At 54.3% G+C, this 21,475-nt stretch overlaps 2 protein-coding genes across 19 annotated transcripts in view; one reads left to right on the top strand and one right to left on the bottom strand.

Annotated features, from left to right (window-relative positions):
• The window catches only part of MGLL (monoglyceride lipase), a 103,783-nt gene extending 96,984 nt beyond the window's left edge, over window positions 1-6,799 (top strand). For all 5 annotated transcript variants that reach the window (XM_081148412.1, XM_081148415.1, XM_081148411.1 and 2 more), the window contains 2 exons: window positions 1,043-1,258; window positions 3,740-6,799. In XM_081148412.1, the coding sequence (XP_081004538.1) occupies window positions 1,043-1,258; window positions 3,740-3,865 (342 nt within the window). In that variant the 3' untranslated portion in view covers window positions 3,866-6,799. The remainder of the gene's footprint in view (window positions 1-1,042; window positions 1,259-3,739) is intronic.
• A 7,356-nt stretch (window positions 6,800-14,155) lies between these two features.
• On the bottom strand, window positions 14,156-21,322 carry ABTB1 (ankyrin repeat and BTB domain containing 1). 14 transcript variants are annotated; one of them, XM_081148407.1, is made up of 12 exons: window positions 21,153-21,321; window positions 19,966-20,028; window positions 19,822-19,877; window positions 18,610-18,754; window positions 18,286-18,445; window positions 18,146-18,191; window positions 17,624-17,740; window positions 17,420-17,538; window positions 17,031-17,129; window positions 16,759-16,926; window positions 14,851-15,051; window positions 14,156-14,766 (listed from the first exon to the last, which is right to left on the bottom strand). In XM_081148407.1, exons 5-12 carry the CDS (start codon window positions 18,337-18,339, stop codon window positions 14,560-14,562), a joined length of 1,011 nt encoding a protein of 336 aa, XP_081004533.1. In that variant the 5' UTR covers window positions 18,340-18,445; window positions 18,610-18,754; window positions 19,822-19,877; window positions 19,966-20,028; window positions 21,153-21,321; the 3' UTR covers window positions 14,156-14,559. The 14 variants fall into 14 exon arrangements, with proteins under 14 accessions (XP_081004533.1, XP_081004534.1, XP_081004521.1 ...); XM_081148408.1 differs by having other exon boundaries at window positions 21,121-21,316; XM_081148395.1 differs by having other exon boundaries at window positions 21,177-21,316.
• Between the last annotated feature and the right edge of the window lie 153 nt (window positions 21,323-21,475).

Here is a 21,475-nt window from a genome sequence, read left to right as displayed (position 1 = left end):
GTTCTCATACCTACCCATAGAAACTTACCCAGATTTCGTGGGGGCCATGCCCCATCTGGAGCCACAGTGAGCAGGCAACTCAGTGTTCCCGTAGAGGAGAATTGAAGCCAGGGAGGACAAGGACAGGGTGTCAGGGTGGCCCCATGAAAGGCTGAGTCAGATTCTGAGCCATAAGTAAGGAGAGTGTCAGAGTTAGGTCCTGGGCAATCTGATGACTGAGGAGGGAGAACCCAGCCTCTGGGAATGTCCCCTGGAGAAGCAGCAGGCGTCCCTGTCAGGGTGGCAGGCAGCCTTCTACAGCCCAAAGAACATGGAGACTAGAGCCCACCACAGCGCAGACCTGCCCTGGAATGGCTCCTCCGGAAACCCATGGGGTGGTGCCCTGCCAAAGTGCCTCGGGCTCCTCCAACCAGCCCCACACCTTCCACCAGCGCCCCCATTGCCCCTGCATTTTGTATGTGCCCCTCACCCACTTCTACCAGATGGACACTAAGTAAGGGAAGAGAGGCTTAGAGAAAGCAAAACCCACACAACTACTAACACCAAAGTATCTTCAGAGCTATTCCTGAGTAAAATAATCCTTAAGCAATCCAATGCTGCCTATATAAAAATATATACCTTAATACTTGTATGATTGCAGAATGCATAGAACAAAGCCTGTGAAGAGAGGCATCAAAAGTAGTGCAGGGCCTGGCCAGTGTGGCTCAGCAGTTGAGCATCAACCTTTGATCCGGGAGATCACAGTTTGATTCCCCAGGGTGCGTGCCTGGATTGCAGGCTCAGTCCCCGTTGGGGGGTGCAGGAGGCAGCCGATCAATGACTCTCTCATCATTGGTGTTTCAATCTCTCTTGCTCTCCCTCTCCCTTCCTTTCTCTGAAATCAATAAAAATATATTAACAAAAAAAAAGTAGTGCAGGTCTGGGTCGTGGAAGGGCTGGCCATACTGCTGGCTCTTGGCAGCTGCACCCCAGACTGAGTTGACTGAATGGAATCAGCTCTGCAGGCCATGAACTGATAGAACCCTCTCTTTTTTGCCTTCAGGTGGATCTTTATAACACGGACCCACTCATCTGCCGGGCAGGACTGAAAGTGTGCTTTGGCATCCAGTTGCTCAATGCTGTCTCAAGGGTGGAGCGGGCCCTCCCCAAGCTGACCTTGCCCTTCCTGCTGCTCCAGGGCTCTGCTGACCGCCTGTGCGACAGCAAAGGAGCCTACTTGCTCATGGAGTCCGCCAAAAGCCAGGACAAGACACTCAAGGTGAACACCTGACCCCCTCAGTTCCCCAGGGTGGGAAAGGTGGCATCCCTTTGGCCACATCTGCCCAGAACCCCCAAGGCTTCCCCCAGGAGAAGCATCTTGGGATGGGGCCAACCTGGCCCCATTGAGAAATAAGTACCAGGAATGCAAGGCAGTTGTTAATTCTAAGCAAGAACACGAGCCATTAGCCAATTGTTTGTTCATGGAGAGAACACTCAGAAAATGTCCTGGTCAAGGAAAAAATCCGCAACTGGGCACTGGGCAAAGAAGTGTATCCAAGAGCATGTCTCCCGCTTTTCCATGTCCAAGGTCCAAAGGCATGCGGCTGCCCGGCCTCTCTGCAGGTTTGTTTTCTGCAGCAGCTTAGGACCAGCCACACTGCCAGTGGCTCTGGGGGTAGCAGTGCAGTGGGACATGGCAGGGTCTGGACTACAAGGAAATTTGCAAGAGGGGATGGGACCTATGTCTTAGCCACATGGCCTGTCAGACACACAGACCACAATGAACTAACTTGGAGGGCCTTTAGAGATGGAAAACGTGGTTTGGAGGGTCCAGACTTCCGTGTTTTTGTTTGTCTAACTGAACTGGGGGAAGAGCCCCAGCTGGAGGGGGGCATGGGGAGAGGCGAAGCACCTACTGTATACATGTCAAGTGACCATTGACCCTGAAGGCATCTATCTGTGGTCAACTGGGCAGATCACAGCCCCAGTATACTGATGAATGGATGGATATGTGTCCTCAAGCTGTGCCATTACAGCCTGTGCAACAGACACTGGAAAAAACAGGGCCATTTCCTGCTAAGTTATAAAGAGAACAGCAACTCGCTGCAGATCCCACACTTACTGAGCGGTAGGGTCAGAATTCAAACTCACACCCTCTGACCCGAGCGCACTGACCCTCTCCATTCCATGCTGCACTGGCAGAGGCTGTCACGCCTTTGCAAACTGGCAAGTGCTCCCCTCACACCATTATGATTGCAGACCCTGGCCCACACCAACTACCAGATGTAGACTCATGGATGAACAGAAAGGAGAAAGTGGAAAACTGGCCCTTAAAATGCTGGAGAGTGTACAGTGCCGCGGACACTCTGCAGTCTGGGTGAAGGCACCGTGCAGATCACGGCCTTTGCCGGAAAGGAACCTTGGTGACCTGTGAGAGGAGGCCGTGTAGAGCGCTCATTCATTCGTTCACTCTCCATTCATTCATTTCTTCTTTAATCCAAGTGTTCACTCACTGGGCACTGACTTTGTGCCAGGCCCAGAGAACAAGACAGGAAAAGTCTTCACCCTCTCGCACAGTCTGTCCTGGTGGATGAGCTACAAACAAACAGCCAGACAGGATGACAATGATGAAGAGGGTCAGTGTCCTGAAGGAAATTAGGCAGAGAGTGGGGACAGAGAGGCCAGGGAAGGGGTGAAGCACCTACTTGAGATGGGCGGGCAAGCCTAGGTGCTGACAGTGACCAGAGCGGTGGAAGTACATTCCAGACCAAGGCAAGGGCAGCTGCAAAGACCTGAGTGGCAGAAATATTGGCGTATGTAAGCCACCAGGAGACCCGAGAGGGGGACGGTGGCATGTGACGGGGACCTGGCAGCAGAGGAGGAGCTCGGACTCTCTCTTAGTGCAGTGAAGCCACCAGAGCGTTCTGAGCTGGGCAGCAACGTGCTTCCACTCCAGTTCTCAAAGCCTCTCCCAGCTGCCATGTGGAGGCAAGAGTGGAGGCAGGGACACTGGGTGGGAAGATGGTGGTGCCACCCAGGCCAAGGGGAGGAGCTTGGCCTGAGGTGGAGGTAGTGAAGGCAGGGGACAGCCTGGCAGGACCGGGAGAGAGCGTGACCGTAGTGATCAAGTGATTAAAGATGAATCCCGAGCTTAGGCCTGCACCAGTGAGAAGACTATGACCCCTGCCCTGAGGTAGGGGATATAGGGAGTTCCATTTTGAGATACCCATTAGAGAGTCCATTGGAAATTTGAGGGAAGAATTGAAAGAAACCCTAAGAGGAAAGTATTTCTAGAAGGTTACCAGCTTCCGAATGATGCTAAGAAGGCAAATAATGTAAGAGCAAGTGTCCCCTGGCTACGGAGACTGAAGGTCATTGGAGCCCATGCCAAGAACAGTTGCTGTGGGTTGGTGGGAGTGACAGTAGACTGGGGTCGCTGAGGTCCGAGGGGAAGGGGAGTGAGTGAAGACAGGAAATGGGAATTATGGCCTTGAGATGGAGGCACCAGCCAGGCCCACAGCTGGAGGGAGAAGCGGAACAAAGGGAAGGTGAGTGTTGATTTAAGAAAGGAAGCGCTGGAACCGCGTTGAGACATGTTAACTTATTTCAACCATCATCTGATCAAAAGGCATTGGCACCATAAAGACAAGAGTCCTGGGGGCATGGGGAGAGTCTGGGGGACTCTGGCTGCTACCTGTGGCCTCCCTCCCTGCACCTGCAGCTTCCCGTCGCCTTGATTTCCTGTCTCTCCTAATTGCAGATTTACGAAGGTGCCTACCATGTTCTCCACAAAGAGCTTCCTGAAGTAACCAACTCCGTCTTCCATGAAATAAACATGTGGGTCTCTCAAAGGACCACGGCGGCGAGAACAGGGTCTCCACCCTGAGTGCACCGTCCAGGCAGGCCATCCCACAGTTGGGGAAGTGGGCAGAGGAAGGGCAGAAGCTGACCTCTCAGATGTGACTTGCAAAAAATAGATATATATATATATATACACACACACATATATATATATGAATTGAAGGAATCCCTAGCATAATTTACTAAAGAAAAAAAAGACATTTTTTGTCATATGTTAGGTTGTCCGTCCCTGGATCTACTTTAAGGGATAGATACTTTATGCAAAAACAGAGAAGGGTGACAGGCAGTTTTCCAGACATGGAATGTGCTGGAATGTCCTTAAACACAGCACAGCCTCTGCCCTGTCTCTCCCAACTCCTGCAAGGTTCCCAGGAATTCCTGGTGTTCCTGGACACCTGACTGCAATAATTGCAGGAGCCCCCCTCCTGCCCACCCCTCCAGCCACCCCCCACCCTCCACCCCCATCGGCCTCAGTCTGGCCTTTCTCTGGCCAAGGTGGGAAGGGGTGGTTGGCCCCCACTTCCCAGGCAGACTCATATGCCCCCTGAGGCCCAGAAAATGCCTGGTACTTCCTCAGAATGCATAGCTCCCCCCCCCCCCCATGACCCCTGTCAGCTCCCTGTCAGCAGGAGCCAGGCTTTGGGGTGGCATGAAACTTGACCTTGAGAGAGAAGTTGGCAGGAGACCCTCTTCCCCTTCCTTCCCTTCAGGGAGCCTGAGGCTGCCCACCGAGAGCTGTGTATTCAGGGCTGCCTTTCCCTCCATGACTCATTTTACTTGACACTATGAGAAGATGAGTGTACTGAAGAGGAAGGGTATATTCTAAAGCAGACACTATTTGGTAGGTGGGTGGTGGGACCCAGGGGGCTTGGAGGCATAAGAGTCTGGTGCCTCTGCACAGGAGTGGGACAAGCTGACTGGGGACCCTGTGCTAAAGGCATCAAGGCACAATCCCTGGAGGCAGGGCCCTGAGCGTCAGCAGTGGCTGTGACAGGCTTGTCCCTGGTCCCCACCTGTCTGGGTCCACAGCAGCCCTGGGAGCTCAGTGCTGGCAGCACAGCTACCTCTGGTGGCAGGAGAAGGGAGTCCCAACTCGGTGGCCCTACAGCCAGGTGGGCAGGTGAGGCTGGCTGATAGGGCCAACCTTTCCTAGCTGAGGCCCCGCAGCGCCTGACCAGCCTTTCTCAGGTGCCAACCCCGGCCCGTGGCCCCCACTTAGTGCCAGCAATAAAGGGGGATCAGTGCTCACTGTGGGAATACCTTCACTCTCAGTCGGGCTGGCTGTGACCTCATGAGGCTCCTTAGTGTAACTATGACCATGGGGGGGTTAGGGGAGCCCCCCTATGGAAGGTTGAACCCCATGGAAGGTACAGGCAGGAGCCCCAGACTACAGGAGAGGTGGCCATTTCCCTGCCAGGACCCCTGACTCTAGGAGCTGGGTCTCCCCCCTCCCCTTCCTCTAGCAGCAGAACTGCTGCCCTTCACCCACACCCTGTTCTTCTAGGGCTTTTTCCAGGCCTCAAAGAGGGGAGCCCCTCTGCCCTCCCTCCAGGGACCCGCCCACACGATGGTGGAGCTAGAACTGGTCCCCTTCCAATGGGCAGCCTAGTCATGCTTGCCCAGGGCCCAGGCTTGTGTTCTCCTGCCCCTGCCCCTCAGGAGAGGTCAGGTGCCCAGGAACCTACCCCCTGGGGGCAAGGTCCAGGTCCCCACAGAGAGCAGCCTCCATTGCCCCATTATATTTCTCTGGATTCTCCCTGAGGGAGAAAATGTAAGAAATGCACTGAGAGACAAGGTCGATGCCTGTTCAGCTGGGCAGCCATTTGAATGTTTGCGCTCCTCAGCTAAGGAAAAGCAGAAACTACATTGCAAACTAACTAACCCACAAGACGCCCTGAGCCCAGAGCTGTGACAGCTCAGGCCAAAGTCCCCACACCTCCCACCCACCTAACTCCCACCCTGCCTCTCCCAAAAGCAGGTGATTGCAATATCATGTCCCAAATTAACTATCAGGCACATGGTTTGACCAGAAGTCTTTGGGATGCATGAATTTATTTATATGAAAGTTCTTAACAGAGACAGGTTCAATTGCATTTACATATCTGGTTAAAGGATCACCTATATTAAAGAGAAAAAAGTATGTGAACCTGGGAGTCATTCCAATCTAGGAGAGGAGACCGTGCCACGCCCACCTGCTGACAGAGGCGAGCGCAGAGGGGACCTCAGCGGCCTCTGGAGTCCTATTCTCAGTGCCCGCAGCTCATGCTGACATCTGGAGCCTCAGAGCCACAGCCGGCACAGAGGAGCCGGGTTTGGAAGGGAAGCTGGGCTCACACACAGCCTGGCCTTAAAAAGGTGAGGTGAGGCAAAGGCCAGGCAGGGAGACCTCAGAGACGCAGCCGATCCAAACCTACCTGGAGGGATGGACACATCAGGATACTAAGCCCAAGCACTGATGTGAGCACAACACCTCTCCCTATAACCCAGAGGTCATGCTGGTCCATACAGAAATGGGTTTCATGCCTGAAAATATTTCTAGGCAGAAATGTCACTTGCAGCCGGTCGAAGGTCCCAACCCCAAAGGGCCCCATTCCTCTGCAAGGATTGAGGGGTGGATGGGCAGCCTCCCTTCCACCCAGCGGCAACCCCAGATTCCCCCTCAACTTCTGGGGGGCACTGGGGCTCACAGCAAGAGCACAGAAAGGTGCTCTAAACATCCTCTGGCCCTGCTCAGCACCCTGTGGCAAGGCTCTGAGCTACCTTTTCTTTCTCTCGCCATTGCTAACATAAACCATTAGGATCACAATGATTTTCTAAGCAATTCACCTGTTTGCTGTTGTCACTGCCGCTCAACACACCCTACATGTATGCTGTTAGTGGGGCCATATGTATCAGTTTAGAACTACTAAAGGAACCAATATGCCACAGCTAATCATAATAAACCAGATGTTTTTCTGAATGGTGTTATCTGTCTGTCTGCCTGATCCAAGACTACAGCAGCCCCTACAGACAGAGGAGTGTTGAGAGCCTGGGCTGAGCCCATCATCTGATGCAAGCCCATGTATGTGGCCTTGACTTCCTGTCCTCCACACTTGGGGACTTTGGCCCCAGAAGCAGATTGTGCATGCGTTCGGTTACATGGCAGGCTCGGCCACCCTGCACACGGAGGAGCCGGGCCGCCCCCAGCTCTGGACTAACCGCTTCCTCCACAGTGCCAGGTGGATGCCTGACACCCAGAAACAAGCTCTGATCTTCACCAGCTCCACCTGGGCCTCATTCATCTCAGAACACGCCCCCCGGCTCTACTGCTCAGCCAAAGCTCAGAGGGGCATCCTCCACTCCTCTTGGTCCCACACTTGCACCTGACCCAGCAGTAAATCTTGTCACCTCTGCCTCCATTTCCCTCCCGCCCCACAGCTGACCCCCCTGCCTTTGCCCTTTCTCCCATGTCCACTGTCCCCAACGTGACAGTCTTCCTGCTGGCCACCTTCTCCCTGAAGCCTTTCCTGATCAACCTTCCAAAGTCTCCCCACCACCCCAGGCCCTGCCCTGCCCTCTCCTCCGCAAGCTGATGGCACCTGTTCTGCTTGTCTACTCAGTAGCTCTGTCCAGACCACCCAAGTGAGGTGTGTCCTTGCATTAGATCTCTGAAGTCCAGGGGATCCCTGATAAAATATCTGTCCAGTGACAGAGGGAGGGAGGGGGAATGAGGGAGGGAGAGGAGAGGGACAAATGACCTGGGACAGGCGCTGAGCTTGGCACTGAGGTTGTGGGTCAGTTTCGTGCAATCTGTGCAGTCAGCCTTGGAGGCCCACACTTAGAAGGGCCCACGTTTTGTTCATTGCTCTGCTGTTGCTGTCTTGAAATTCTCAATCATTTCTGGACAACGGCCCAGCGTATTTTTTCTCTACTGGGCTCCACACACGACGTGGGTCCTGTGGGCATAGCTGGAGCTGGTCCTGCCCTCTGTGCGGAGGCCCCTCCAACAGCCGTAGACCAACAGCCCTAGACCCTCCCTTTCTATTTACACCTAATCAAATCCTACCAAGCCTGAGTCAAACCTGGCCTCTCCCGCCTCATGTGAGCATTCAGGACTATCAGAAGCTCCCCACAGAGCACCCGTGATGTGCCTGCCGGTCACCATGCCTCGCCCTGGGGCTGCCCTACACAATGAAGACGGAGTGACACAAACCTGCCACTCCAGCACTTAACGGCAGACGGTCAAGAAATGAGTCGGAGCACACAGTGGGCGCAGCCCAGCAGGCAGGCGCTGTGGGAGACGGAGATAAGCAGGAGTGGGGAGCTCCAGGGGCTCAAGGCAAGACTTGGGGGTGGAGGTTGGTCCCAGAACTGGGACTTTCAGGATGGCTGAAGGCCACACCTGGAAAGCTAATGAATATTCTGTTAAGACCCGCCCCTGAGACCTCCCCTAGGATTCCCACCAGCTAAAGATAAAAAGCCTCAGGACAAAAGACCCAGCGCTTGGGCTCTCTAAAGCACGCCCACGCCTTTCTTGCTCAGTGTGTTATCTCTGCTCTTTCTCCTAAGCTCTAAGGGTCCCCATGAGACTTGGAACCAGGAGAGCATTGGGCAGTGGCAGCTCGTCCTGGGCTTACCCCCTGAACCTGTCTCCAAGGTCCCCTTTTTCTCTTTCCAGCGAGCTGACAGCAGCCCCACCTTGGCTCACTTCTTTCACTGTGACATTTCTCAGTGAGCCAAAGCTCATTTCTTTCCTGTAACATTTCTAGAGAGCCCAAGCAGCCCGCCGAGGCTCTCCTGTTGCTGCTTCTGTCCGAAGCCCTTTCTTTGTTTCACTGCCCCAGCTATAATAAAGCACTCTCGAAATCACCTGGACTCGTGTTGTGAAATCTTTCCTTCACTAAGTCAAGAACCCACACACTACCAGCCGGCCAGAGGCAAACCCGCTCCAGGCCCAGGCCCTGTCCGGTAACAATGTCCCTATCTAATATTCACACAAGCTTTGTGTGGTTGACGCTGTTGCTCCTATTTAGACTAAGTAAACTGAGGCTCCAGGGATTCAGTGATTTGCTCAAAGCCAGATGCTGGGTCCCAGCCCAAGTCTCCAGACTCAGGTGCGGGGCACCCTGCTGCCTCCCAGAAAAGGAGGGTGGGTAACAAAGCCCCAGGTGCAGAATGCAACTCTTTGTATCTTAAACTCACCTCAGGCAGTAACTCCCTGAGGCCCGAGAGCCCCAGGGCCTCTTTCTTTAGAAGTCCTTGACTCTGGTACAGACTTGTCCCAAAGTGAGAAAATTTTATGCCTTCAAAATGTCTGCCCCAGGGACTAAGGCTGCCCCGAGCCCTGGCGACAGCACTCCTGACTTTGTGATGCCGGTGGTCAGGTGGCAACCTGCCCTGAGTTTCTGTCTGCGGCAACGAGAGGGGGCATTGAAGGCTATGTAGGAGTTTTCCAGGTAGATGAAAGAACATATAATGCAAAGTTTTCATTCTTTTTTTTTTTCCAGGTGGGGAAGATATTAGAGAATGGGTGAAAAAAATTTTATTTTTTCATTATGGACTTACCTCACATAAAAACTGTTTGGGTCAGGGCCAGAACAACTGTGTTTAGGAGCGGGGGGCACACCAGAGGTGGTCTGAGTGAGCCCATGTTTCCTTTGGGGAAACAGAAGTTGCACTGACATCTTTGTGGCCATATCTATTTTATAATTTCCTTCCGTGCTTGCAACTTGAGGGCTGTTTGCCTGTTTCCTGTTTGTGACACCACAATGGGCACCTTTGCACTCACCTCGACATAAAATGTAAGGGGGCACCAAAATTCTCAGTAATACTGTAATTTTTAAATCAAGATTAATGCAAACAAATTATGATCAACCAAATGTTTTCAGTAAAGCTAGGATGTGGCTTTTCCTTTTGCTTCCAGTTTTACTATGACCCAGCATGGCACTGCTACTGATCTTGTCTCTGCCCCACCCCACCATCACTCCTTTTCTCTTCTCGGGTATAAGCAGCCGTCCCCTACATTACATTATGTGCATAAGCAGTATTTCTTTCTTTCCCATTGTTGCTTATTTTGTCAGTATTCGGTTGGTTTATTTTTCCTTCTGTGAAAAATATGCGGATACCTTGAGTTAGGATAGAATGCATATATTACCCAATAAAATGTATGAAAATTTATATTTTTTCATTCAGCAGTTTTGCACTTACCAGGAGTAAATCAAAATTAAGTGAGGGATAGATGTGCTTTTTCATTCTAAAAGTACAGCCACACGATGGAAACTACACACAAGTGCCCTGGCAGGTGTGGCTCGGCTGGGTGTCGTCCCATGCACCCCGAAAGGTTGAGGGCTCAGTCTCCGATGGGGGGGATGCAAGAGGCAGCCAATGGATGCTTCGCTCTCACATTGATGTTTCTCTCTCTCTCTCTCCCTTCTTCTCTAAAACTCAATAAAAATATTTAAAAAAAGAAAACTACACACGTCAAATGAGCCCCCAACTCGCACTCGGCACTCCTCCATTCCTTTTTGGGATACCACGTCCTGTGTTTAGGCCCCGGGGGTTGTGGGGCATACCCGAGGTGGACTGAATGAGGCCATTTTTCCTTTGGGGAAACAGAAGCTGCACTGACATCCTTGCGGCCACATCTATTCTATAATTTCCTTCTGCCTACAACTCAGAGGCTGTTTGCTGTTTGTTTGTGACACAGTGGGCACCTTTGTACGTAAAGCCTTTCCCCCACCTTATTACCAAAAGTAGCAGTGAAAATGAGAAAGGTGTGGGACGGCTGGGGGATACAGTCCTGGGGACTGATTCTCCTGGCCCCAATACCCCCTAGTGGAGCACCTCACTGTTACCAAAAACCAGCTCAAAATGGTCTTATCCTGTTTAATGGGATAATGAGTTGCTTTTCAGAGAAAGCAAACCCAAACCACAAGTCTAATAAGGTTCCTTCCAACAATGGTGGAGAGAGTTGTTTTTAAAAATATATATCTTTATTAGGATTTTGGAGAGAGGAAGGGAGAGGGAGAGAGAGAATGAAACATTAAGGATGAGAGTCATTGATCAGCTGCCTCCTGCACGCCCCCTGCTGGGGATCGAGCCCGAAACCCGGGCAGGTGCCTTGACCAGGAATCGAACTGAGATCTCCTGAATCCTAGGTCAATGCTCAGCCGCTGAGCCACACCAGCCGGGCTATACAAAATTGTTTAATGTTTAAACCTTTTAGTACATACCTTAGCACAGGCAAGGTCAGTGGGGTCTGAGATGGGACTTGTGCTCCTTAGGCCACTAGCCTGGCCTCACCCTTCCTATGTGTAGCCTCAGGGCAACCAGAAAGAACAATTTTTTTTTATTGATTGATTTTAGAGATGGAGGGAAAGAGAAACACTGATTTGTTTTTCCACTTACACGCTCACTGGCTGGGTTTTTTAATCCTCACCCGAGGACATTTTTTCCATTGCTTTTCAGAGAGAGTGAAAGGAAGAGAGAGACATTGATGTGAGAGAGACAGATCGATTGGTTGCCTCCCGCATGAGCCCAGACTGGGGCTGGGGATCGGGCCTACAACCAAGGTACGTGCCCTTGTCTGGAACCAAACCCGGGACCCTTCAGTCCGTGGGCAACCACTCGAACAACTGAGCCAAACTGGCCAGGGCTTTTGGTCGATTCCTGTATGTGCCCTGACCAGAGATTGAACCCAAAACCTTGGCACATTCGGACAACACTCTAACAAACTGAGTTACCCGGCCAGGGCCCAGAGTGAACTTTCAAAGGTGCAAGTCAGCCCCATCACTTCCTGCTCACATTTCCCCCCAGGTGCTCAGCATTCACTAACATACCAGGCTCGTTACAACCAGTGCTGCACTGAGCCCTTAACAAGTAGTAACTCAATACCCCAAGCGAGGAGAGAATTCCTACCAAATCACCTCCCATTTATAGACAGGCAAATAGGCACAGAGCAGAAACCAGACAGTAAGAGAGCCAGCCAAGGTGGGAACTCCTGGGCTGTGGCCATGCTGACCCCTCCTGTCTCATGTCAGGCTCCTTCAGGCCCCAGGGCCTTGCACAAACCCTGCCCTCCACCCAGCAGGACCACCCGTCAGCTCGGTGAGCTCTCCTTCCCTGCCAACTTGTTCAACTGATCACTCATCCTGGTCATTCATACCTTATAGCTTCCCCTATCTGACCAACCCAAATGAAATGCACTGAGGAGGGAAAGGAAAAGATCCCAAAAGTTCTGGAAAATAATAAAAGTAAAAAGGTGTGAAGGGATATGAAACAACTGCAGGGAGGGCCAACATGCCCAGCATTCAGCCTGTGAAAAAACAGTGAGCTTCTAACTCTTCCCTAGGGCTGTGGGCATCACTCTGATTTCAGCCAGCTGTTCCCAAGGCAGAATGTAGCCGAGGCCTTGGGTGCAGCTCTGTGCTGCCGATGGAAGTGGGTCCTTACGGTACTGAGAGAAAAAGCATTTTTTGGGACCCACGAGGGAGGCTGAGGTCTTGTGGGAAGATTTATTTGGGTGGAAATAGAAGGTGACCCCTGGGTTCCCAGTGTCCCATCGCTATCCTTCCTGCTATGGAAAATCAGGGCCAGAAATAGGGCCAATGTCCAGAGATCCTGTGCCATATTAAAGCTTAGTCCAGCCCAGTTTTTCACCATCTGGCTAGATTGGCTTGTGTTCCTCAATCCTACTCCACAATCCGCTCCTGTGCTGCTGTATCCAGGCTCCCACCTGGAGCCTGCCAAGGCCACCTGGCTATTGAGGGAGAACAGGGGAAGGAATGGGGAGGGAGGGGGAGAGAGAGAGTGTGTGTGTGTATGAGAGAGAGAGAGAGAGAGAGAGAGAGAGAGAGAGAGAGAGAGAGAGAGAGGAGGGAGACAGACTGTGGGAGACAGAGGGAGGGAGAAAGGGAGGGAGGGAGGGAGGGAGAGGGGGAGAGAGTGTGTGTGTGTGTGTGTGTATGAGAGAGAGAGAGAGAGAGAGAGGGAGGGAGACAGAGGGAGGGAGAAAGGGAGGGAGGGAGGGAGAGGGAGAGAGAGAGTGTGTGTGTGTATGAGAGAGAGAGAGAGAGAGAGAGAAAGAGAGAGAGAGGGAGGGAGGGGAGGGAGGGAGAGGGAGTGGGGGTGGGGGGACTGGCTTTTGTTCCCTGAGACTGTATTACCTCAGGTGGGGAAGGACCAGTTTATTCAAAACAACCAATTAACTTCCCAAGCTTTTTTTTGGGGGGGGGGGGCTGCAGATGGGACCACCCCCGACCAAGCCATTCTTCCCCCAGGCTAGACTGACAGGCCTCTCTAGTCGCCATAGAAGCACCTCCCCCTGAGCCATTTTGACTCCTACTGCGCATGTGCTTACCTCCCCCTTCACTGTCCAGTCGTGTGTGCCCCCCCCCCCTTGTGATCTGGTTCAGGGGAACTGACCTGGGTCCCTGGGGAGTGTGTGAAGCTGTAACTTCCTGGCCAAACAATGTGATTCCCTTTGCACTCTTCCTTTAACATCTAGCTACCTACCCTAACACCTGGGCCTCAGGAACCAAATAGGGGAGATGTGGGGGGGGCTATAAACCTAAAGGGCATCCTGAAAAAGCCACCTCTGACCTCCCTTAATGTCAGAGGCCTGCAGGAGAGGCTGGCCTGGGCCTGAGGGGAAATGGAGGTACAGTCTCCCTCTTGGAATGAGGCCCAACACAGTCAATGGCTAGTGGGGTGAGGAGTGGAAGGAGCCAGTCAGAGGGCTTCCTCCCCCTTTCACTTCTCTGCACCCACTTCTCCGTCCTTCATCCTGGGATAGCAGAGCAAGCTGCTGCCGGGCTGGCCAAGGCCCCTCTCCCCTGGTCCTGTCTGTGGCCCAGCCTCAGTCCCTGTGCCTCTGAAATGCAGGACAGTGATGATTAGACACTACAGCTGTAGGAGCAGCCTCTGATGTACAGCAAGTGCTCAGTAAGTGAGTGCTAGAAGTATTGATGGCTCAGAAGCCAGTCCTTACCTGGCCTGAGGGGACGCACCCTCTGTGTCCTCAGATGGCCCTAACCCACTAAACATCCTCCAGGGCCCCCAAGGGCTGGTAGTTGGGTCAGTGTGACTTCGCCTGGAGGAGCCCAGAGGGAAGCTGTGCCCTGAGGGGAGTCCCACCATAGGGGAAGGGTATGAGGAGAAGATCGGCTGGAAGATTTCTGGGCCCCCACAAACAGGGGCTGCCTACTCAAGACCCATAGATCCAGGGCACCCCTAACCCCTGAGTAGCCCCTGCTGGGCACCCAAACCTCTCCATGAGGACCCACAACTCCAGAAACTGCCCCCCCCCCAATCCCCATGCCACTCCTGGGCACTCAGGTTCCCAGTGAAGTCAAGCTTTATTGCCACATAGACTCTCCTGCTCCCTTCCCTGGCCATCTCTGTGCCTATGAGAAGGTGGCTTGGTTTTAAGAAGCAAGCAGCCAGGGAAAGCCAGAGCGGGGTGGGAGGGGGTCCTAGGAAAGGAGGCTAAGTGATCCCACCCCAGGTTTCCCTGAGTGGTGCCCAGCCCCAAGGCCTTGGGGGCTGGTTTGTGCACTGGGGGAGGAAAACTCATCCCTACGTGACCCTCCCTGGGGCCTCCAAGCACAACAGGATAGGGAGCCCCAATGAGCCTCTTCTACCCACCATGATGCCCTGTGGGGTACAAGGAGCACATGATGAAGCACATGGTTGACCAAACCATATGTGCAGTTCATAGGGAGCCCCTGGCCCAGTGTCTGGTCAACAGTCAAGGCCAATGGACACCAGCAGATTCTCGAGTGCATGTAGCCGCCGCTCCATCTCCTCAATGTTGCTATAGGTCTGCGCCCTGCTGGTCATGTGGAAGCGGATGTCATCTACCAGTGGGATGGAGTCCTGCTCCTGCCGGGCTGCCACAGATGCTGCTTCCTCCTTCACAGCTTCCGAGAAGTCCTCCCGCTCCACCAGCTATGAACAGGCTCGCTCAGGACACACCACTACCTGCCACCCACCACAGCCTGCCCCCACCCACTGAAGCTCCCACCAGCCCACCTTCTCGATAACCTTGGCCATGTACTCAGTGCACTGGTCCTCAAGGCGTGCCAGGCGGAACAGCTTCGCCACACGCCACAAGCCTACCACGCTGTCTTCATCCAGCAGCTGGGCCAGACTGCGGCCACACAGTCGTTTCAGGCCCGGCAACAGGTACATGTCAGCCACGCTCAGCACGTCACAGGCCACCTCAGGTGGCACCTGAAGTAAAATAAGGCATGAGGGAGTGTGCACCCTAAGGCCACCAAGGCCTCTCAGGGGCTGGCAGTAAGGCAGGGACCTGCTGGGCAGAGGGTAGAGGCTTCAGGCACAGCAGGAGCTTCCTACCAGCCAGGTGCCTGGCCCAGGTCCCTGCAGGCATCCATGGGACCAGAAGGGACACAAGAGCCTAGGGTTCCCATGCCTCAGGCAGGACAGATCCTGGACTCTGACTCACACAGACCTGAGCTCGGAAATTCTAGCTGTGGGACCTTGGGCAAATCACTTCACCTCTGTGCTTCAGATGCTCTGTAAGATGCAATCATGCCCACCTTAAAAAGCTGTCAGCAAAGTAAGTTGCTTCTGGCAAAACTGAGGCAGGGACCCTACTAAAAAAGTGGAGGAGTAACTATTTACCAGCTCCCTCCCACCCACAGAGGCTGTGGGATTTAGGTCACAGCCATAGTTGTACCCTGTGCTGAGAAGGACCATGTGCTCAGCTCTGGGCCAACTCTGGATGGCCACAGGGAGCAGGCTGGAAACAGAGCAGACAGGACCTCTACTAAGCCCATCATATGCCATGTGCACGGTGCTTACCTGTGCTAGGCACTGTACTTGCAACATGCACATTCATTTGCAAAGACCTTAAAAAGTAGTAACTATCAGTAACCCCATTTTCTAGAGGGGGAAACTGAGGCACAAAGTAGTTGAGTAGCCCAAGATCACACAACTCTGGGGTGGGGGTGGGGCTAACCCAGAGTCAAACCAGGTGTGGAGCCCAAGTCCTTGCTCTGAGTAATTAAGAAGCTGCCCTCTGGGTGGCAAAGCTCTTTCTGGGGTTGGGATGGGCCAAGGTGGATGCCAGGTGGCAGGGGCCAAAGAGCTGAACTACACCACAGGAGACATAAAATAAGTAGGTAGGAGGGGTTCTCTAAAGGGCTAGGTGGTAAATTCTGTGTGCATAGGGTCTCTGTCACAGCTGCTCAGCTCTGCCATTGTGCAAAAGCAGCAACAGTCAGTACAGAAATGAATGGGTGTGGCTGTGTTCCAGTAAAAATGTATTAACAAAACAGGCTGGACACAGCCTGCAGCCCAAGATGAAGTGGACAACCAGCAAGCTGCCTGCCCAGGGGCACTCCCCTCCACATGGAGAAACAAGCTTCTCTCTTCTGTAAGTTACCATATTTGGGGGTTTCCCTATTACAGTGGCCTTTGCACACACACATACAACCTGGCAGAGAATACTCTTGGCACTATCTATTGACACCCATGTCCCCCTATGTTAGGGAGGCCTTGGGGCAGGTGAAGACACAGGGAGGCCAAGAACCCCAGGGGTCTGTAGCAAACTAAAGGCTGGAGGCTCAGGGCTCCCCACTATTGTTGGAATCCAGGGTTACTGTCCTCTGGCTGAAAAAATTAGGGACCCCACATGGCAGACACTTTGTCACCAAGTATCATGTGCTCATGACATAGGTATTGTCACTCATTCTTGGTGTGGAATCTACAGATGATCCCTCTACCTAAAAGAAGACTCTAAACAGGCCCCATACTCCCTCTAGCCTCATGGAAAACCTGTCCCTCAGAGCCAATCAGGACCTGGGCAGACCCTTGAAGCCCCACAGTGACATGGGCTATGTACCTGTCCATCCCATTGTGCCCCCCATACCCCCTGCCCCTGGCACGGTGCACACAGCCCATCCCAGCCCGCACCTCAGTGTGGTTGGTGTATATGTAGTAGAGCACGTGGGTGAAGACGTAAGGCGAGAGGTCATGCAGGGTGATGGCTGGGAGGCCGCCAGAGGCCTCAAGCCCTTCATTCTCTCTGAAGTGGTCATCCAGCAGGGCCCGGAAGTAGTCACTGCGGCCACAGAAGAAGGCCTGGGGGAGGCTGGGCTTAGGAAAGGCCAAGGCTGGGGCTGAGCCCAGAGAACCTGGCCCAGGGCTTAAAGTAGGGGGTCAGGGGGCTGTGGGGTGGACAGCACCTTGTGGCAGAGGAAGCTGCAACCCTCCACTTGGAAACAAACATCAGGACAGATGTAGAAGCCATCAGGGAAAGGGAAGGGCAGCTCCCCAAGATCACCCTGGGGGATAAGAGAGGAGACACCATTAGAGTAGGTGAGAGAAGGCAGAATGGCTGGCCTCGGCCAAGAGCCCACTCTAGCTTGACCCTGGAGGGGTGGAATGCAACCCCAGTTATAGATTTAACTACAAGACAAACAACAAAAGGAAATAACTAGGCCCAGAAAAGGGAAGTGACTGACTCAAGGTCACAAAAGGAATTGAACCCAAATATGGGGCTTGCCTACCATAGCCCTGTCCCCACATAAGTCTCCTGCCCACCAGGCCCAGCCCCAGACCCGTGTGTGCTTACTCGGAGCTCAGGGGGCAGGGCACAGTCGGCCAATAGGGCCAGGTCTTCCTGTAGCCGGGGGTCCTCTGAGGGGGGCCTGATGCTGAGCACCTTCACCTGAGTGCCTGGCTTGGATGCCACTGCAGAGGAGAGGGCAGCTTCAGGGAGCCAAATTGGCCCTGCCAGTTCCTGCCCAAAGCCCTGGACCCCAAAGCGTGGACGCACCGAACTCAGACACTTCCTTGCATTTGGCCTCCAGGTCATTGAGCAGATCCAGTAACTGGCACTGCTTGGCCAGGCGCTCACAGTCACTGATGTGTTCCACACCGACTTCCAGGCCACCTGGGTGCAGTGAGGGAGGCTCAGAGCCTCAAAGGGGCCACTAGCAGTACCCAGGCACATAGAGTTTCATAGGTGGTCCCTCCCGCTCAGCCACTTGGCTGCAGGGCTGAGACTTCTGGGCCTACATGCTGCTTTGATTCTCCCATCCAGAGCCACTGTCTGAGTTCTACAGACCCCAGAAGAAATGAAAGGGGGCTCAGTTTGTAGGTGAAACAAGCTCTTTCTTAGCGGACAGACCAGCTCATTGTCTCCCAACCCAACCCAGAAGGCAACTGGAACTGCCTCACACTGCAGGGCACAAAGCACCAGGTGGTAAAAGGTCAGCCCAAGGCCACAGCTGGGTCTGATGCTGGACAGAAACACAGTCCCCTCCCTGCCGGCCTGACTCAGACCTGGGGGGGTCACCTGTATACAGGTACTGCAGTAGGGCCCCAAAGGCCACAGGATTGATCTGCAGGCAGACAGCCGGGAAGGAAGGTCAGAAGCGTGGTCCAGCACAAGCCCCCCGCTGTCCCTCTGCTCCCCTGCCCCAGGGAGGGATGCACCAGTGGGTGCTTGAGGACCACGATGTTCTTGCCCTTCCATTTGGTGTCCAGCATGTTGGCAAAGTAGGTGCTGCGTGCACCCAGAATGCAGCGATGGGCCTGGAAGGGCTTCCCGTGCACCACAAAGAGCACGTCGCTGTAGATGCCTTGATCCAGAAGCCTGGGGGGAGCAGGAGGAGGGGGGCTCAGCAGAGTCCCTCTCCTCAGTCTCACCACTCCAGTCCCCCATCTCTTCCTGTAGGAGAGCTCTCAGCCCCATGCAGGCCACACCCATCACAGAATCACTGGGCAAAGGCCACCCAGATGCCCAGTGTTCCACCTCACCGCTGCAGAAAGTCCTCATAGTAGTCCCGCCTCCTGCAGGAGGCTGTCACTTGCTTATAATCCTTCAGGGCCCGGCGGATGGTATCACTTGCAGCCCCATAGAAGCAGCGTTCACCCTGGAAGGTGCTGGCCTCACAGCGGGCTCCTGTGGGCAGCAGGGCTCATTAGTCAGCAGGGCCATAGGGCTGCGTGCTGCAGGTGGGGAGGGGCCAGGGAAATCCTAATCCCCCTCCTCCTCCACTCCACCCTCGTGTAGGGGGCAGAGCCCTGGAGACACCCTGGGCCAACTGTGCCCCCAGGGCTTAGGCACACTGCAAAGTCCTGTACACTCACACCCCCACAGTCACTCACACACCACAGACTACACAAAACAGAATAGGCTCAGAGGCTGGCCCTGTTCTATGTACTGCCAATAACAGATAGCCAGGTCCCTGTCCTTACTGAAGTGACACTCCAGTGGGGCAGAAGGACAATAAACAGATTAACAAATGATAGGTGCTATGAAGAAAAACAAACCAAGATGAAGGGTGACAGTGATGGCAGCTGCCACTGAGGAAGGCCATGGAAGGGCACTGTGGCAGTGACAATGTATATGCAGAGAAACCTGAATGAAGTGAGGGAGTTGGCCATGGAAAGATCTGGGAAAGGGCAGTCTAAACAGGAGGAATAGCAAGTGCAAAGGCCCTGAGGCAGAAGCAAGCTTGGAATGCTGGAGCACCACAAGAGACCAGTGTGGTTGGAACAGTGAGCACATGGAAGAGCGAAAGGGGGGCCAGAGAAGAACAGGTCATGTAGTAGTTCCGAGGCAAAGCAAGGCATTCTAATTCTATGCTAAATACAGTGGGAAGCCATCAGAGGATTTTAATAAGCCTGTCACATTTGTTGAGCTCCACTTGGCTACAATATAGAAAACAGACTGTAGGTGGGGCAGAAGGGGCAGCAGCAATGAGGCTGTCACTATATCCAGGGAGAGATAATCCAGGGAGAGATGCTATGGCTGGGTTGGGCAGGAGCAGTGGCGATGGAAAGTGGATAGAGCAGAGAATAGGTTCTGAAAGTAGAGTTAACAGTACCTGCTGACTGGGTGTAGCGGTGAGGGAGAGGACTCAAGGTTGTTTGCAAATGTGTACACATGCCTTAGAGCCCTTGAGCACATGTGTATACACACACACACACACACACACACACACACAGCCCATCCCCTTCCCTCACCATTGGCCAGAAGGTAGAGTACCAGCTCTTCGTGTCCACATAGACAGGCATAGTACCTGAAGGGGAGAAGTAGTACTGGGAAGCAGCTGTCAGGACTGAAGGGGCTGCCCCACCACCCTAACCACCCACCCACCTGGCACTCACAAGGGGGTGCTATCCCACTTGTCCCATACATTCACATCCACATCTCGCTGCTCTAGCAGGTACCTGGGCAGAGAAGGAGCAGGTCAGAGCCTGGGTCAGCACATGCTCATAGTCTGAGAGAGGAGACCCATGGAAGCAGAAGCAGGGAAGACATTCTTTTTGGCTAAAGGAAGTCTCCCCAGGTGAGGGCAGGTGACAGACCAGAGCAGGAAAGACATTCCAAGCAAAAGGACCAGTGCAGACAGGGTGTGGAGGTGGGTACACAAAAGGCAAACCCTGAGCTGAAGCGGCTGACTCTCGCCTGTAGGCATTTGGGAGTGAGGAGGTGACGGGTGCTTTGCTTCTGCCAGGACCCTCTGGCAGGTTGGGGCAGTAGGTTGACTGGGGGAGGCTGGAGGCAGGGGGACCAAAGAGGAAGCTGCCTGTAGGCATTCTGGTAGTGTGGAAGCATGAAAAGAAGTAGATTCTAGAAGGCAGAAGTCAGGAGACAGGTAGCTGATGGAATGTCGAGGTAAAGGGATCATGGATGGTGGTGAAGCCATCACTAAGCAGGGCAGCTTTGGGGACATCCAGGTTGGACCAAGGAGTGCTGAGTAGCACTCAGCTTTGGGAGTTAGCAACTAACTCCTAGGTGGCACCTGATGTGAGGGAGGGGCCCAGGGAAGCTGTGGTAGGAATTAATTGGGAAGGAAGGGCCAAGGAAGAGAGGCTTCCCACATCCCCAATAGGGCACACTCTCCCTTCCGCCAGAGCCATGGAGATGGCAATTTCAGCGCCATTATTTGCTTTAGCTACATTTATGAATTTCCGAATCGCCGGTGACCAGGGGCGGATTCTGGGCCCTACGTGTTCCCAACGCCAGGTCCAGCGTGGTCTGAGACGAACCACAGCGGGAGTCCCAGGCCTGCCCCAGTCTGACTCCGAGAGCTCAGAGGGTGACCCTCCTCTCAGCCCCCCCTCTTCCCAGCCTCCCCGTGGCAGTCTTCTCCTCCAGGAGGTCCTCTGCGACCACCCCCCCCGGAGTAATCGCCCACAGCTTGTAAGGCTGCCGTGGTCCACCCCCCGAGCCCCCTGCGGCCCGTTGGCGGGTGGTCTGTGGAGGGACGGGTGCTGAAGCCAAGGCGCCCTCCCTCCCCGCGGCCTTCCCCTGCGCACCCCGGGGTGGAGGCGCTCGGAGGGCGCCGCACCTCCCGGGGCTGCGAGGTCCTCACCGCACTCGGCCCACGTCCCCCTTCCTGCAGCTGGAGAAGAGGTCGCTGATATCCATGGCGGACGCGGCGGACGAGCGTCGACCCGCCCGGTAGCGGTGAGTACGGGCCCAGCCGGATGTCAACAGCGCCGGCCCCGCCCCGCCCCCGAGGTTCCCGCCCCCGCCCGCCCCGCCCCGCCCCGCCCCCGAGGTTCCCGCCCCCGCCCCGCCCCGCCCCCGAGGTTCCCGCCCCCGCCCGCCCCGCCCCGCCCCGCCCCCGAGGTTCCCGCCCCCGCCCCGCCCCGCCCCCGAGGTTCCCGC

The sequence above is a fragment of the Miniopterus schreibersii genome (assembly GCF_964146895.1).
Source record: "Miniopterus schreibersii genome assembly, chromosome: 10".
Lineage (NCBI taxonomy): Eukaryota > Metazoa > Chordata > Mammalia > Chiroptera > Miniopteridae > Miniopterus > Miniopterus schreibersii.
The sequence above is the reverse complement of the archived record's forward strand: the minus strand, read 5'-3'. Positions and strand labels throughout refer to the sequence as shown.